General features: G+C 57.3%; 1 protein-coding gene across 1 annotated transcript in view; it reads left to right on the top strand.

The window, feature by feature from the left end:
• Window positions 1-7,603: 7,603 nt before the first annotated feature.
• Window positions 7,604-17,777, top strand: part of LOC142823756 (alpha-1B-glycoprotein-like) — a 415,238-nt gene continuing 405,064 nt past the window's right edge. The window contains exons 1-4 of the mRNA XM_089770049.1: window positions 7,604-7,634; window positions 7,804-7,839; window positions 10,264-10,548; window positions 11,427-11,717. Of these exons, the coding sequence (XP_089626175.1) occupies window positions 7,604-7,634; window positions 7,804-7,839; window positions 10,264-10,548; window positions 11,427-11,717 (643 nt within the window). The remainder of the gene's footprint in view (window positions 7,635-7,803; window positions 7,840-10,263; window positions 10,549-11,426; window positions 11,718-17,777) is intronic.

Raw genomic sequence — 17,777 nt, 5'->3', positions numbered from 1 at the left:
GTAAGGGCTATGACCTACACCCTGCTACACAGTTTGCTGCTGCCTGTTAAGACAGAGACCAAACCTTACAGCAGGGCTACTCAACTTTGGATACAAAGATTTAGGCAAGACTACACAACACACAGGTTCCATTTAAGTTAGTTCTACTGATATTAAAAACATGCAACAGTTCCCCATTTCCATCCATATGACAGCACTTTAAATGAGCATTGACAATCCAGGAATTTAAATACTAAATCGAATATCAAGAGAAGACCATTATATTGACTGCTTTTTGGTTTTGGCTCCAAAACCGCAAATCCAAATTGCACCGCAGGCCGCAAACAAACAGGCCGTGAGCCTCTTAGGGTATGTCTACACTACAGCACTAATTCGAACTAACTTAATTCGAAGTAGTTAATTCAAAATAAGCTAATTCGAACTAGTGCATCTAGACCTAAAAACTAGTTCGAATTAGCATTTTGCTAATTCGAAATAGCACGTCCACATTGAGTGGACCCTGAACCAAGGTTAAGGATGGCCGGAAGCAGTGCCGGCAGGGTATCAGGTTAGGACTTAGAGCGTGGAGCTGCTGTCTCAGGCTAGCCGAGGGCTGTGCTTAATGGGACCCGACCCTCACCCCGGACAGACATTTCTCAGGGTTCCCCGCTTGCTTGTCTTCCTCGACGAGGGACAGCAAAGCAGTTCTGGCTTGGAGTGCCCTGAATGCCCACACTCGGCACATCACAGCACTCGGCCATCAGTCCGACTGCACTTGACACAGACTGCCACCCGGGGGGTCAATCGGGGGGCTGCAGGAGAGCTTCCACACTGAGGAGCCCGCAGAGCCACCCCAGTCCTCCACATCGCGGGCTCGTACCCCATTCCTCCCTCACCTCCTTCCACTTACCCTTCCCAAGCCCCCCTTCCTGATGTACAAAATAAAGGACACGTGTGTTCAAAAATAGAAACTCTCTTTATTGAACAAAACTGGGGTTGGGGGAGGGGGATAAACCTCTGGGGAGACTGGGAAAAGGAGGTGGGAGAGGGGAAGAAAGGGGGAGGGAGAAGGGAAGGGGAAACCTGGGAGGAGGGAGCTGGAAGAGAGAAGTCAGGGGAAGAAGGAGGAGGGGAAGTATCAAACTATGGTATGCCATATCTTCAGTAATGTGTACAGATGTGATCTCCTCACCCCAGAAAAGATGTTTTGGCCTTGGAAAGGGTTCAGAAAAGGGCAACTAAAATGATCAGGGTTTGGAACAGGTCCCATATGAAGAGAGGCTGAAGAGACTGGGACTTTTCAGCTTAGGAAAGAGGAGACGGAGGGGGGATATGATAGAGGTCTATAAAAGCATGAGTGGTGTGGAGAGGGTGCATAAAGAAAAGTTCTTCATTAGTTCCCATAATAGAAGGACTAGAGGACACCAAATGAAAGGAATGAGTAGCAGGCTTCAGACTAGTCAACCTGTGGAACTCCTTGCCACAGGAGGCTGTGAAGGCTAGAACTAGAACAGAATTTGAAGAGAAGTTAGATAAAGTCACAGAGGTTGGGTCCATGGAGTGGTATTAGCCAGGGGGTAGAAATGGTGTCCCTGGGCTCTGTTTGTGGAAGGCTGGAGATGGATGGCACGAGACAAATGGCTTGGTCATTGTCTTTGGTCCATCCCCTCCAGGGTACCTAGTGTGGGCCGCTGTTGGGAGAAAAGCTACTGGGCTAGATGGACCTTTGGTCTGACCCAGTACGGCCATTCTTATGTTCTTATGTTCTAAGCTCAGGGCTCAGGGTCGGGGGTCTCACTGGACCACCTTGATTTTCATGCAAACCTGCTCCTGGGTTTGCATGTGGCCTTTGGTGGCCAGGCTGGCAGCTATCCTGCCCTAGATGGCCACTTTCCTGTGCCTAGTGTGGAGGTCGTAGATGTTGGAGGCCTCTCCCCAAACCTGGACGAGGCCCACAATCTCTGCACTAGACCAGGCGGGCACCAGCCTCTTGCGGCCCCCGGCAGGCTCTTGGGAGCCGCCAGCCTGATCCCGGGAAGAGGGGGAGGGCTGGGTGGCAGCAGGTGGCTGGCTCGTGACGTACCAGGTGCAGGGTCTGCTGGCTGTGTGCTGGTGGGCTTGCACCTGGCATGGGCATCGTATCCAGCCCGTGCTCCTTTAAGGTCTCCGGGGCCAGGAGGGGGGCAGAAGAGTTTCCCTGCTGGTGCCCAGAGTGGCCACCAGGGCAAGCTCCCCGCTTATGCTAATGAAGCCCGGGAAATTCAAATCCCGGGCTTCATTAGCAAGTGCGGTATGCATACATTACCCCGCTAGTTCGAACTAGCGGGGTAGTGTAGACATACCCTGGCTGAGTAGAACAGAATGTAGGGACGTGAGTACCTGGGGGAACAGGGCAGTTGGGGAATTTCCGTATTAAGGATGAGGGATGTGGGTTGGCGTGAGAGGCGCACAGCTCCATAGGGATGATCGTATCAGTCCTGGTCACCCACCCATATCCAGAGGCTGCAATTTTGCCCTACTCATTAGGGACCAGATCCCAGAGCAAGTGGCTCTACAGATCTCAGAGGCACTCACTCCGCCAGAAACATGTATCATATTTCTCCCCATCCCCATAAGTCTCAGATCCCCTCATGGACACACGCACTGGTCTCAGATCCCCCCCGATGGGCACAAACAACTGCCCTGGCATGTCCCCCCCTATGGTGCTAAGACCTCCTCAAACCCACCATCTGTGCAGCTGGATGCAGTGGAACCAGCAGCAGGAGGATAACGTGGAGATCATAAGCCGAGCCTGTTCACTGCAAGGGGTCGCTGCATCACTCCCTGGCAGCCATGCTCCCTGCCCCGTTGCTCCGGTGACTCCCACAGCTTCTGGCTATAGGGGCAGGGTGGGGTACTGATGATGGCGTACTGGATGAGCTGATGATGGTCTAGCTCTGTGTGTCCCTTGGTTCTGGAGTCAGGCTTCTGGGGCTGGGAGGGAAAAGAGTCCCGGCACGTGTGTCAACACCAACATATGCACACAGACAGCCACACTGCAGACACACACACCAGACAGTCCTGAACCTAGCCAGCAGGGGGCAGCCACATGCATGCACACTCCCTGTCCAGCAGGGGGCACCAGAGAGCTGCTCGCGGGAGTCCAGCGACACCCCCCCACACACACACACTACACATTGCAGTCCCCACATCCCAGATATCTGGGAAATGCCCCCTCCTTGCTTGGTTCCTGCCCCCTCATCATGCAATTCAACAGCCCCTGCAAAGCTCAAACAAACACAAACATTCAGGGGGAGGTTTGGGGGACTCAGGGTGAGTTGGGGGTGGGGGCAGGGCCAGGCTCTGACTTTCTGTGTTCTGGGCCGCCAGCCCTCTCCCCTCTGACTCCAAGGGGATCCCCAGTGCTGAGCCCAGGACCGGTGTCTGCCCGTGGGGCTGTAGGAGTTCAAGTGGGGCTGGGGGCCGGTTTCAACATGGCCCTGGCTAGCACATTGGGGACTATTAGGAAAAGGAGGAGAAAAGGAGACAGGATGACGCACTAGTTAAATCCATGGTGCACCCGCCCCTTTAACGTTGCATCCAGTCCTGGTTGCCCCATCCCCAGAAGGAGCCGGAGGAGGTTCAGAGGAAGATAATTAGGGGTGTGGACAGAGCACTTATGAGGACAGATTAGGGATGCACTTCTTAGGCAAGAGACGTCTAAGGGGGGATATGACAGAGGTGTTGGAAATCAGGAATGACATAGAGAGGGGGAAGAGGGATGTGTTATTTACCCTTTCCCATGACACAAAACCCCGGGTGACCTGATGAAATTAGGAGGCCTTAGGTTTATGCAGTTGTTTTTATTAAATGCGGCATGATGGCTACGCCCTCACCCCCACCCCCATGTTTCCTGTAAGCTGGGCGCTTATGCAGCCACTCTGGAGAGATTCAAATGCTACCCAGCCTATTAGCTGCGCCCCCCACAGCTAGGTTGTGTTGCTACTGGTGGTGCACAGGCCCACGCACGCGTACCTCTCTGCACATAAAGAAATGATTGTGCCCAAGGATGGAAAAAGTCCGCACGGGGTGGAAAAGATTAGAGGAAACGTTTCTCCTCACCACTTTCTGCAGCACGGCCCCTCCTCACAAAAAAATGAGGACATGGGGAAAGCACCCTCTGCAGAGTTGACTTCCACCCTCAGCCTCCCATCATCCTCTAGTGTGGTAGTGGGATGCTGGAGCCAGCATTGAGCCTCCTGGGCACCCCATCCCCATCCTGCAAAGCAGCCCATGTTGCAAAACCTGCTAGTGTGGATTTAGTTGATTAGCTTAGTCTTGTGGTTGCAGGTCTCAGCTGTAGAGGAAATGCTATTTTGTGCATCAATTGCGTGTGAATGGATAGCGCTAACCAAGAGTATGTGTCTGCGGTTCCTGCGGCTGGGGTCATTTCAGCGCCCTGTGGCCCAACAGGGGAAACAGCTGCTGCTTTTTATATGAGCAGAGATGGGGCAGGGAGCTGAGCAGAAAGATCAGCGTAGAACCGCAGATTCTTCAAGCTGATATGGGGGCTGACTGGTTTCTCATTGTTCCCGGTGCCGGCTTCTTCATGTATCGCTCTGCCTTTCTCTCTCTTCAGCATCCTCAGCGTTCTCATTTCATCTCGCTTCCAGGCTCTCTCCAGCGCCACCCTCACAACAGGAATCTGGATTCATCTGACCCCTTTCAGCCCAGCTAGGACCCTGTCCTATAACTAGGGCTCCCCACGAGTTGAGGAGTAAAAGGTCAAAGATGAGGCACGCTATGAACTCCATGACATTTTGTGACACCCGTCGGCTGCTGTTTCAGTACTTGGCAATACACCCCCACGGGTCTCTATGGATTATAAATCCTCAGCCCCTTCACCCTGGAAAATAATTTGTTTAATCTTTCCCAGCTCTTTCCCCTCCCTGCCCCCGTCTCCATTTCCCCCGGCCATGGATAGATCCCACCTCTTATAGCCGGGTGGGAAAGGATTGTCCTGGTCTGGGGAATGGTTTGAGATTCCAAATGATTTCCTTTGCCGCATTGGGACAAAACATTTGGGGGCAGTTTTGAAGTGTTTCCCCTCAAATGCCTGTAATAGGGGAGAGAGCCAGGCCCAGGGTATATGCTACCCTCCCCCACAAAAAAAATATTTTCACAGGCTTTATACTCTGTGATCATTCTGTCTCAGCCCCTGGGTAACACCTCCCCCAAACAACCCCTGGAGCAGAACTCCTCGAGATCTCCCCAATCCCAGTTTCAACATTGACAGGGATGGAGAATCCACCATGAATGTCGGTGATTCCCCCCAGTCGGGGCCTGCTAAGAACATTTCTGCTGCTCTTTGTTAGATCCCATTGGAGACACAACATTCTATCCTAAAGGGAATTTGGTGACCCCTTAGTTCTTCTTTTACTCCACATCATAATCAAACACAAGGCTCACACAACGCACAGTTAACCTTTGGAACTCCTCGTCAAAGGATGTTGCGAAGGCAAGACTGTAACAGGGTTAAAAAAAAGAGCTAGATCAATCCATGGTCCATTAATGGCTGTTAGCCAGGAGGGAAAGGAGGGTGACCCTGACCTCTGTTTGTCAGAGGCTGGGAATAGGCGACAGGGGAAGGATCACTGGATGATTCCCTGTTCTGTTCATTCCCTCTGGATCACCTGATGTTGGCCACTGTCGGCCGACAGGACACTGGGCTGGATGGACCTTTGATCTGACCCAGCATGGCCGTTCTGATTTTCTTCTCAAATTCAAACTAGACCAGCTCCAACTGAGCAGTGAGGCAAAGTTGCTGATCCCAAAGATTCATCACAGCATGGAGGAGGGGGGGGGGAAGCTCATTCAGATCCTGGCTTCCCCTTTGTACCAGACCCCCATGTCCCTGAGGGTCCTGTAGTGAGGCAACGTCCCAGAAGAGGCTGTGACCAGGTAACCAGCCGGCCGGTAGCTTTTAGCACCTGTGTCTCCCCATCCTCCAGCCCCCGTGTGCAATATTGAGAGACTGGCCAGAGGCAGATGTGACAGCCTCCCTGGGACACCAGAGCACGTGTCGGATGATGTAGGGGGGCGATGAGAGGCTGCGACTGGAGATGGGGAACCGGGGGCACATGGAGTGTCAAAGGGGAGAGTCTCACGGGTTCTGCTCATGCTTGGCCCATGAGGTTCCCAGGCAAATCCCCAGCGGAGCCACAGCCCCTTCTGGGGGAGTCCTCTCTCTCCTGGGGTCTGCCCCTCTGCTCTTGGGCCGGCAGCTCTTGGCTCCTACAGCCTGGCTCGGCCCTGGGCCCCACTGGGCAGGCCCCTCTCTCTGGAGCCCGGGGCTCCACCCCCAGAGGGGACGGGGCAGCCCTGTTCTCCAGCCCAGAGCGACTCCCAGCCAGCGTCACGCAGGAGGGGTTACTGAGCTTTGAACCCAGCACAGGAACCCTCCGGCCTGTCGGCCTGGCCCCCCGCAGCCCAGCACGTCTGGGTCTCCCTGCAGCCGGGTGGACTCTGCCTGCTCCTCCTGCCCAGCCCAGCAGCCCCCTTCTTCCTGCCAAGCCCCCAATATCCCCCCAGCAGCTGCCCCTCCCCTGGCCTTTTTCGTCTGTCCAGGTAACATGGTCACCTGGGCCCTTCTCTTCTCCGCATCCCCTCTCCTCCGTCCTTTGTCCCTCCCCTGGCTGGAACCAGCTGGGCAGGTCACCAGCAGCTTCTCTCTGCCTCCCAGTGGCCTGACCCGTCTGTGTCCTCTCATCTGGGTCTCCAGTTCTCTGCTGGTCCCTGTAACAACAAACTCCCTCCCCCTAACCTCGTTACGCCAGTAACACCCAGGCACACTGAGGCTTGTCTTCATTGGCAAGTTTTTGTGCAAATACTCTTTAACGCAAGAGTTTTTGCTTTAGGGTATTTGAGCAAGAGAGCGTCTACACTGGCATGTGCTTTTGCGCAAGAGCATCCGTGCCAGTGTAGACGCTCTCTTGCGCAAGAAAGCTCCAATGGCCATTTTAACCATCGGGCTTTCTTGAGCAAGAAATTCATGTTGCCTGTCTACACTGGCATCTTGTGCAAGAACAGTTGCTCAAGAGGGCTTATCCCTGAGCGGGAGCATCCTAGTTCTTGTGCAAGAAGCCCTGATTTCTTACATTAGAACGTCACTCTTCTTGCACAAGAACTCGCAGCCAGTGTAGACAGGCAGCAAGTTTTTGTGCAAAATCTTGCCAATGTAGACGTAGCCCTAGTGTCCCCCCCGCATGCAGCATCTTCGAACCTCTCACAGCTCCCCCACTTCATCACATGGGAGTCTCCTGGCTCCTGGCCTGGTGCACCTTCTTCAAGGCTGCAGGGTACTGGGAGGGTGATGTGCCCCCCTCCCCACCGAGACACAGACAAGCTGGAGCTGCATGATGCTTCGCCAGACTAATGGGCCCAGGGTTTCCGGATTTGTGCAGAGACCTTTGCTAACTGTGACCGCACTAGATTTCACCTGCAGATCACAGACGGGGGGTGATGGATGCAGGAAGAGACGAGACGTCGTCACCTTCCTGTAGCTGCAGCCAGCATCTGAGCTCCTTATTTGGGGCTGTGGGGAACTGTGCACTGGGGTGTTGGTAGCAGCACTGAGGGGTCCCGCATGGCATCTGCTCTCACTGTCCTCTTCCTCGGTGAGTATCAGAGACAGCCAGAGTGCGGGGCCATGGGAGTATCTGAGACCCAGGCGTGTGCCCATGGATGGGGAGCTGGGCCTTGTGTCCGGAGGGAGGGTGCGGATCTCAGATCTGTAGGATCCAGTTGCTCTGGGATCTGGCCCATAACAACCTGTCTCCTTTCCAGGCTGCTGGCTGGCCGCATGGAGCTGGGTTCAGGGACGTGAGTATCTGTGGGGAAGGGGGCAGCTGGGGAATTTCCTTATTAAGAACGAGGGACGTGGGTGGGAGTGAGGGGGACAGATCCCCCAGGGATGGTCCTGCCAGACCAGGGCTGCCTCCCACATCCAGAGGCTGGGACCTCGCCCCGCTCATTACAGGGATGGGCACCACAGCTGGTAAATTCACCTGCACCCGAACCTCTGCCCCCAGGAAACATAGAGTCAGGGCACCCAGCACCCTGCAGAGCCCCCAAGCTCTGCCCTGGGAGCTGGCAGCACCCTGGGGAAGGACTCAGGCAGGATCAAGCAGCAAGAGTGCACAAGCAAACAGAGAGGCGCACGGAATCAATCTCAGCCCTCAGCTGATGGCACACGCGGGTCCCTGTTTTGCCCCCTGAACAGCCTGGGCCACAGCCAGGAGCCGAGCTAAATCCCCAGTGTCTGAAAGCGGGTTGAGGGGAGCAGAGTCCGTGTGCCCAGGAGAGCAGAGCCAGGGGAGGGCTGGGAACGTGAGCACGGCCGTGGGTTTTGCTAACACGTGTTTGTCTTGGGGCCTGTCCCGGGAGTCTCTTATTCAAACCCCCCAAATGTGGGGCAGGAACCCGTAGGGTAGGTCCCAGGTCACCTCCTGGCTGCCGCGGGGGCAGGGCTGGAGTGATCTGCGGGAGCTGCAGGAATCAGGGACTTGGAATCTCCTTTCCCCTCCTGGATCTCACCCTGGCTGTGGCCACAGGGCTGGGCCTGCACCCAGGGCCGGGTGAGAGGGAACCCGGTGGGCCCCAGACGGGCAGAGGGGGAAGCAGGCGGCCGCGGTTTGTGTCATCCCCACCTAATGCCGGTTTGTTTGTGTCTCCAGAGGGGCTCCACCCCAAACCCTTCATCTCCGCCAACCCCAGAGGGGTGATCCCCGTGGGGGGAACCGTCACCATCTGGTGTTGGACTCAGCATCGGGGCATGAGGTTCCTGCTCTTCAAGGATGGGTCTGGGGACTCTCTGAATTACACAGACCCTGGCGGCTCTACGGCTCAATTCCCCATCACCAGCGCCGGGTGGGAACACGGGGGCAGCTACACCTGTCGCTATAGTGATGGATCAGGCATCAGCTCGGAGCCCAGCGACCCTGTGCAGGTCATTGTATCAGGTATGGGGCCCTCCCCAGCCCCATGGCTCCCCGCCCCACCCCCAGCTGGGCCCCAGGCTCCCAGCAGACGGGGTGTTGTTATGGACATTTGCATGAAGATCTTGGTCCCCTGGAGTTGGGCTGAGTCCAGGAGGGGCAGATTTCGGGTGCTGTCCTGTGGAGCCCCTAACCCTGCGTCTGCCTCGTCGCTGACACTCCAGGCTGGGGACGGGCGCGGTGGCCATGCTGGGGTCTGGCTCATGCCCCGTGTCCCTCCCACTGCAGCGCTCAGCTCCCCGAATCCTCCACCTCCCTGCACCCAGGTGGGGAGTCGCCCAGGGGGATCCGTGACCATCCGGAGTGGGGGTCAGCGCCGGGGGCTGCAGTTTGTTCTGTACAAGGCTGGGGCCAGGCAGGCAGCAGGGCAGGGTCTGGGCTCAGCTGGGCTCAATTTCCCATCCCCAGAATGAGCTGGGCAGGCAGAGATAAGCGCACACACTATTGTCACACACCCGGTGAGAGCCCAGTGACTCCTTGGAGCTGATGGGGGCAGGTGAGGGGCCCGGCTCGGCCTCCCTGCTCCCAGCCCCACACCCAGCCAGACGTCTCTGCCCTGACACTGAGCTGAGCACAGCGGATGCCCGAGTGGCTGCCAGAAGAGTCACTTGGGCGGCAGCAGCAGCTGGGAATGGGGGGCAGAGAGAGGGGGGATCCTTGCCCCAGGGGAGCTGCAGAGCCGGGGGAGCCTTTCCCAGGTCACAGATCGTCAAGGGGTGATGGGAGCTGAAGGGTTTAAACCTCAGTGAGTGGGAGAGACGGGCACAGGCCCCTGCAGGTCTGGGCGGCTCCGTGTGCAGAACCCAGGAGTCCTGCCCCCCCCGGTACCCCTCCCTACACCCCAGCCCCCTCCCAGAGCCAGGGACAGGGTTTACCAGGGTTCTACTAGCAGAAACCAGAACACCTAAGTCCTGTCCCTTCCCTGAGGCTCTGCCCCCACCCGCTTCCAGAGCACAGTGCGGAGCCAAGCCAAGTGGGGCGTCTGCCTTACACCCCCCATGCTGTTGACTGGGAGCCACCAGAATCCCTTTCGACCGGCGTTCTCATAAAAAACAGGACATCTGGCCACTCAAGCCAGGATCAGAGACCAAAAGCCTCAGGGGAAACTCTGGGCCCCTGTGGGAAGGTATCCAGGAGCCTGTCCCCACGGTCTCCTTTCTGACCCACCACTGAGGCCACGTGGTGAGGTCGGGCCCCAGCGTTGAATGATGGGGGCTGTGTCTCACGGCCTGTCTGCTTCCCCCTGCAGAGCCCAGTGACCCCAAACCCAACATCTCCCTCAGCCCCAGCGGGGTGGTGTCGCTAGGGGCATCCGTGACCATCCAGTGTCGGGGGCCGCACTGGGGCAGGTGGTTCGTGCTGAAGACACAGGGAGGCCATTTTCTGCACGCGGATCCGGACGGGTTTGGGGCGGAGTTTCCCCTCAGCAGCCTGCGCCGGGAGCAGGGCGGGAGCTACAGCTGCTCCTATCACAGGAGATCGGAGCCGTTCACCGTGTCCTACCCCAGCGACCCCGTGGAGCTGGTGCTGAGAGGTGAGGGGCCCGGCTCAGCCTCCCCACTCCCAGCCCCACAAGCAGGGGGCTCAGAGCCAGGGTCTGCCCTGGGCCCAGCTGAGGGGACACCGGGTTGGAGGGTCAGGATGGAGTCACTGGCGGGTTCCCAATCAGTAGGGAGCAGCAGCCATTGGAGATTCGGGGCTGGCTACTTTAAAGCTGCCCCTTGTGCTTCTGAATTGTGAGTCGCTATTTAACCCGTGATCCCATCCCGTGTTCTCTGGGCCCCCTCCCAGGCAGGCCCAGGCTGAAGCTGAATGAGGCAGGGGCTGCAGGAGAAGCGGTGGCTTGGTGGATACGGCACTGGGCTGGGAACCTGGCCCGGCTCCAGTTGGATGGGAGCCCACCACAAGTTGCAAGTGTCCTTTCTTAGGGGTGGGCCTCAACCTTAGGGAATCTCAGGCAGAGCACCCATAGCTTGCGGTCTCAGTAGCGCCGGGTCCCTTGTGCTATGGGCCCAGGGAGGCCCTCGGCCCATTGTGCCAGGCACTGCATAAACACAACCGGAAGAGATAGCCCCTCCCCCACAAAGCTCACTAAGGAAAGTGAATCTGTTGGTGCCTCAGTTTCCCCCTGCATAGAAGGGGGATGATGACCCTCCGCCCACCTCTTGGAGGCTGGGAGGGCGACTCCCTTCCTGTGTGGGGCTCAGGCTCTGTGGTGCCAGGAGTCAGAGACTTGCCAGTGATCCCAAGAACTAGGGAGCTGGGACCCAGAACACAGGGCGAAATTCTGGGTCGGAGGGACTCTGGGGTCTGGGAGAGAATCTCTGCCCCAGAACTCCTGGATCTGCCCGGGGAGGACAGGGCTGGGGGGCTGCCTGGGTCTGGCTCTCACTGCCTGTCTCCTGTGCGCAGATCCCAGCCTGCCCAGACCCTCCGTCTCTCTGAGCCCCTCTGGAGTCACCACCCCAGGGGCAAACGTCACCATCCGGTGCCAGGGGCCGGGCCGGGACGTGAGATTCTTCCTGCACCAGGCTGGAGACCTGAACCAGCCACAACCCATGGAGCCTGCTGGGGACGGGGCTGAGTTCTACATCCGCCCCGTGGGCCGGCAGCATGGAGGGAACTACAGCTGCAGCTACCGGCTCCGCTCAGAGCCCTTCGTCTCCTCGCAGCCCAGCGACCCCGTGGAGCTGGTGGTAGCAGGTGAGGGGCCCGGCTCAATGTCCCTGCTCCCAGCCCCACTCCCAGCTGGACCCTGGCAAGGAATCTGCATTGATGGGACCGTCAGAGCCAGACTCTGCCCTGGGCCCAGCAGAGGTGTTGCCCGGCCTGGGAGCATGGATGGAGTCACTGGGGTTCCCAGCCCGTGGGCAGCAGCGGCCACTGGAGATGCAGGGCAGAGGGAAGTGCCCCCCCACCCAGAGGGGGAACTGCAGAGCTGAGGGGCCTTGCCCAGGTCGCTGAGAAGTTCTGGGGTTTTGGGAGGAGTTGAGGGTTTCTTAACCTCAGAGAGACAGTTGCATGTCAGGGCCAGTTCTGTGCACAGGAGTCCTGGCCCCATCCCCCCTGCCCCCCCCCCCCATACTCCAGGCCCCTCCCAGAGCCCGGGGGAGAGTCTCCAAGTTTCTATGTCCAGAAAAGGGAACACGGTAGCTCCGCCCCTTCTCTGAAGTCCCTGCCCCACTCACAACATTCACCCTCCCCTATTGGCTTGAACCCCGTGTGGTTCCCAACCCCTCTGGGGAGCTCAAAGCCAGGCTGGGCTGTGGGAGCTAGCGCCCGGGTGTGACATGGTCCATGGGGCAGCCTAGGTGCCCTGAGCTCTGTGGGGCAGGGGGCTCCTCCCCCGCAGTAGGGACACCGCACCCAGACCGGCCCCACAGGGACTCCAGGGGTGAGTGGCCCCTGACTGGGACTGGGACCGTCTCTGTGTCTGGTGTCCGTACAGCACCGGGCACACAGGGCAGCTGGCCCCGGACAGGGCTCCTGGTGATTAACACAAGTCGTTAGTGATTTGGGTTTTGGTTTCCATGGAGCCAGGCAGGGGCCATGTGCCACTGGGCCGATTCTCCCCGTCCTGAGATCCCAGGGATGCTGAGCCGGCCCAAATCCCTGGGAAGCTGGCTCAGCCCGGGGAGGAGCTGCCAGTGCTGGTGAAGGAGCAGTCCCTGGGTAAGTAGCCACAGACACCAGGGCTGCAGCTTTCTCACCCCCTCCCCACCATTCCCCCACGGACGCTGGTTCTACTCCCGCAGGGGGAACCGACCCATCTCAGCCTGAACAACGCCGGTTCCCACCCGCCTGGCGGTGCGGAGTCAGGATCAAGGCTGGTGGGCAGGGAATCCCCCTGGCAACCCCCAGAAACACTTTCATACTGCCCCAGGGGAGCCACGAACAGCTGCTGGGTGGGACAGGAGCAAATCCCCACAAGAAATTCCCCATCTGGGCTGAGACCCTCCCAGAATCATTTCATATACCGGGGGGTTCCCTGGACTAGTGTCAGATTGACTTGGCGGGGGCAGGGCCCAAGAGAGCGCCCCCACTCCAGCTGTCCCAAGACTGGCGAGCTAAGCTGCCACCGGCACCACAAACCTACCCATGTGGGGCACAGCTCAGTGCTTGTCCCCTGGGAGAACGGGGCTGAGGATGGAGAGCCAAGGATAATGGTCCCCTGTATCCTGTCTGTCTGCCTGAGTCTGCATAGTGCCCCGGGGAACAACAGAGAAGCAGGGCTTCCCCTTCGCAGCAGGCTGCCCATCTGGTTGTTAACTCTGAGAACGTCTGACCCAGATAGACTTGGAGTTAACACTTGAATCCACCGTTTCAGAGTGACACGTTGTTGACTCTGGAACCTAATGACAGCCATTTGAAAGACAGCGCTGTTATGTCTTCTGTTACTGATCTCTTCCCAAAAATCTACTCCTCAGGCAAACCCCCCCCCAACACTGCTATCCCCCCACTCCCAGGGTCTCTGTGTAGAATTCCCAGCATAGCAGCTGGTCCCAGGGGAGACAGGTTTTGGGACCAGGACCCAACTGACTTCACAGGACACCTTCCACCCTCCTCTTACACTGACCTCCTGGGACAGCCCCCTGCCTTTAGCAGTGAACCTTCCAACCACAACGACCCACAATCCCCTCTGCTTCTATCCCCAACTTGCCCCATTCCTGTGGGTCACTGAGTCATTGTGACGGCGTGTTGGGGTCCCCCGTCTCCTGCACCCCGAAATGGCACAAACAGACTGCACCAGCCGGTGGAATAGAGGAAGTTTATTGCTCCTCCAGGATACAGCACAGATGGAATCTGGTCACAGAGCTGGGCTAGGATGCCTCAGGCCCCCTTGAGGTGGGGGAAGACTGGGCCCCTAAACTCCATCCCCTTCCCTAGGCTGTCTCCTCCATGCTCTCAGACCGCAACTCCCTAACTCTCTTCCAGCCCTGCCCCCCAGCCAGGGCAGCATTCCACCTTCCTTTGTTCCTCTCCATGGGGGGGGTGTCTGGCCACTGGTTTGCATAGTGACTCATCCTGTTTTGCTGGGTCGTGGTACCCACGGCAGCCAGTGGGGGTTACCCCAGAGCCAGCAGCATAGAAACCAGCCAGGTACCCCCACTACGTCACAGTCATTGAGGGGGACAGGCTGGGGCAGCAGATAATGAACCAGCTACTACCAGTGCTCACAGCCTCTTGCTGCTTCCTAGGTGGATCGGGACCAAATCCGAGCGACCCCATCCTTGCCGGGGTGATCGTGGGGGTCACTGCCGTCCTCCTCCTCCTCTTCCTCCTGATGTTCCTCTGCCACAGGCACATCCGAGCCAGTAAGTGACTCAGCAAGGGAAGGGTTAAACCTGCTGCTAAGCAAGGCTGGGAAAGGGCAGGGCTTGGATGGGAGACAGGCCAGGAACCCAGGGGCTGGGGCAGGGGGCTCAGTCGGGGGCATTGTCCCCTGGCACTCGATGCCAACCCCAAAGCCCCTGGGCAGTGCTAGGGGGCACTGTGCTGCACAGTGTGGGGGGGGGGAGGCTCTGTAGGTCGTGTGGACGGTGGTACGGGGTGCTATACTGCAGGGGGGCAGGGCTCAGCCTGTCTCTGGGGTATCCAGGCTGAGTGACTGGAGTTGTCAGGGCTCCCGTAGCAGAGTAGGACAGGGTGGGGGACTCCCATCCCAGCTGCCCTGTGGGGCGGAGGGGCAGGGCTGGCACGTGGGGACCCGGGGCCACTCATGGGCAATTCTGCGCCACGTCTCTGCAGGGAAGGGACCAGCAGTGAGATAGAGCAGGTGAGACTCCGGTTCTGCCCCCCTCCCGCCTCCAATCTGTCTGTCTCAGGAGTCCGGGGTTCTCTCCCTGGTTCTGGGAGGAGTGGGGCCTAGTGGTTAGAACTGGGGGCTGGGAGCCAGGACTCCTAGGCTCTGTTACAGCCTCTCTCTGTCAAGGCTGATCCCCACTCTGGTATGACAAATGCAGAAGTGGGGGCTCACAAAAGCACCCCAAAACCCGATCTCTACAGGCTTTGGTACAAAAACTTCCCCCCAAAATCCTAATACCTGGATTTTGGAGAATATTTGCTGCTATCACCCAAATATTTGTAAGAAAAACCAGGGAAGAAATCACTTGGGAAATTTCATCCTTAAGATAACACCAGGACACAAAAAATAACCAATGCCAGTGTGACGGCGCGTTGGGGGTCCCCCGTCTCCTGCACCCCGAAATGGCACAAACAGACTGCACCAGCCGGTGGAATAGAGGAAGTTTATTGCCTCTCCAGGATACAGCACAGCACAGATGTAATCTGGTCACAGAGCTGGGCTAGGATGCCTCAGGCCCCCTTGAGATGGGGGAGACTGGGCCCCTAAACTCCAGTCCCTGTCCCTAGGCTGTCTCCTCCATGCTCCCAGACAGCAACTAACTAACCCTCTTCCAGCCCTGCCCCCCAGCCAGGGCAGCATTCCACCTTCCTTTATTCCTCTCCATGGGGGGTGTCTGGCCATACCGGTTGAGAGGTCCCTTTGCATAGTGACTCATCCTGTTTTGCTGGGTCGTGGTACCCACGGCAGCCAGTGGGGGTTACCCCAGAGCCAGCAGCATAGAAACCAGCCAGGTACCCCCACTACGTCACAGCCAGTTACTAAGAAAAAGAAAACAAACTTTTATTATCCAAACAAAACTCCTGTTGCAAGCAAAGTGACTAGATGGAAAAGAGCCGCCAATTAATGTGGATAATCGGGGCACCCCCTGGGCTCAGGACTTTAAATACAAAAGGAAAACACTTTTAAAGGAAAAACAAAAAATATCCTTTGAACAGCTCAGACACCAATTCCACATTCCCAAACCAGAAAACAATAAAACTGGACAGGTTATCTAGATTTTATCCTACTTACACATTCAAGAAATCTGTTCTTGGGGAGAAAAGTGTCTTTCTGTCTCCCTTAGTACCTGGAGAAACTGCTCTGACTCAGACAAAGGAGGGAAAAGTTAAAAATTCCTTTGTCCCAATTTGAAATCCCTACCTGCATTGTTATTGGCTGACAGATACCTGGCTAGGGACAGGAGACATAGTTAACCCTTTAGTCACCAGGTTATTGGTCAGCCCTCATGGTTATGACTCTCTCTCTATCCCCGCAGGGAATCCAAGGCTGCAGCCACAGTGTGTAAGTTTGCCATGACAGATGGACATGGGGAGTGGAGAGGGGAGGGGTGTCCCCTCGGGGGCATGTTGATGTGGGGTGCAGGCCTGGCTCATTCTGCAAATTTGGGGGAGACCCTGCCCTGTGCCTCAGTTTCCTTCACTGCCTCATGGGGCTAGGGACCCTGCCCCATCCTGGTGTTCTGTGGGGTAGGCAGCCCAGTCTATGAAGGGCTCACTCACATGCAGCCTGGGGGTCTGGGACAGGGGCCTGATCTATGCCCAGCCCATCACTGAGGGAGTGTCTCTGTTCCACAGACGCCCTCGTGGGCCAAGGGAAACTGCAAGATGTCTTTGTAAGTGCTCCCCAAAACTCCCCAGCTCCGTGCCTTGCCTCACCCCACACCAATGCACCATGCACCCCCTCACTGCATATGAATACCCCCTGCTGTCTGGGATCAGGACTGTCTGGTGTGTGGCTGTGTGTGTTTGTGTGCTGGTTTTGACTCATACACATAGTGACTCTCTTCCCTCCCTACCCCAGGAGCCCAACCCCAGCGCTGAGGGACTCACCTATGCCGAACTGGACCCCCCGGCGCTGCAGACTAAGCGGGGGGCCCTGTCCCCGAACCCATCCTGTATGCCGCAGTCAGCACCCCTCCTCTGCCCCCATAGCCTGAACCTGAGGAAGTCACTAGATCAATGGGGCAGGGAGGATGGTCCCCAGAGAGTGATGCAGTGACACCCCCCAGAGAACAGGCTCAGCTTATGGTCTCTCCTGAATCCCTTCCCCCGCCCGCATCTGGTACTGCCCCACCCAGTCACATGCCTCACCCTCAGTCCCATGGGTACATGCCCTGGTCTCAGATCCCTCCCCATAGGCCCATGCCCTAGTCTCAGATTCCCTCCCCTCTCCCTGTGGGCCCACACCCTGGTCTCAGATCTGCCCCCATTGAAACATGCCCTGGTCTCAGATCCCCCCTGTCCACTCCTGTCTGTCTGCAATACTCACTGAGGAAGACGATGGTGAGAGCAGATGCCATAATGGGCCAGTGAGGGGCACCAGCCACACCCCTTTTCCCAGCTCCACCCAGCCTCAAATAAGGAGTTCCACTGCACCCACCACCCCTTGTTTCTCATCTGCAGGCAAAATCTTATGTGGTCACAGTTACCAGAGGTCTCTGCAAAACCGAGGAAACCCTGAAATCATCAGCCTAGCCAAATGTCCAGCAGCACCAGCTTGTCCATGTCTCTGTGGGGAGGGAGGGAGGGAGGTCGTCTTCTTTGGGGAGGGTACACTAGGCTGGGAGCCAGGTTGTCATAATCAGGAGTGCTGACCAGTGTCTGGTGACTAGGGGTTAACCCTGTAGCTAGCCAAGTATCAGGTGGTAAGTCAATAACAATGCAGGTAGAAAATTCAAACTGAAAAACAGGGGTTTTCTCTCTCTCTTCTGTGTTTGAGAGGTAGAGTAGTCTCTTCCAAGACTGAGGGAAATGGGAGAATGGGAAGCGACTGTCTAGGAAGGAGTACGGCAGAAAGGGATCTAGGGGTTATAGTGGACCACAAGCTGAATATGAGTCAGCAGTGTGATGCTGTTGCAAAGAAAGCAAACATGATTCTGAGATGCATTATCACGTATG

Source organism: Pelodiscus sinensis, chromosome 18 (genome assembly GCF_052426305.1).
Source record: "Pelodiscus sinensis isolate ZL-2025 chromosome 18, ASM5242630v1, whole genome shotgun sequence".
NCBI lineage: Eukaryota > Metazoa > Chordata > Testudines > Trionychidae > Pelodiscus > Pelodiscus sinensis.
Note: the sequence above shows the minus strand (reverse complement) of the source record. Positions and strands in the feature narration are given on the sequence as shown.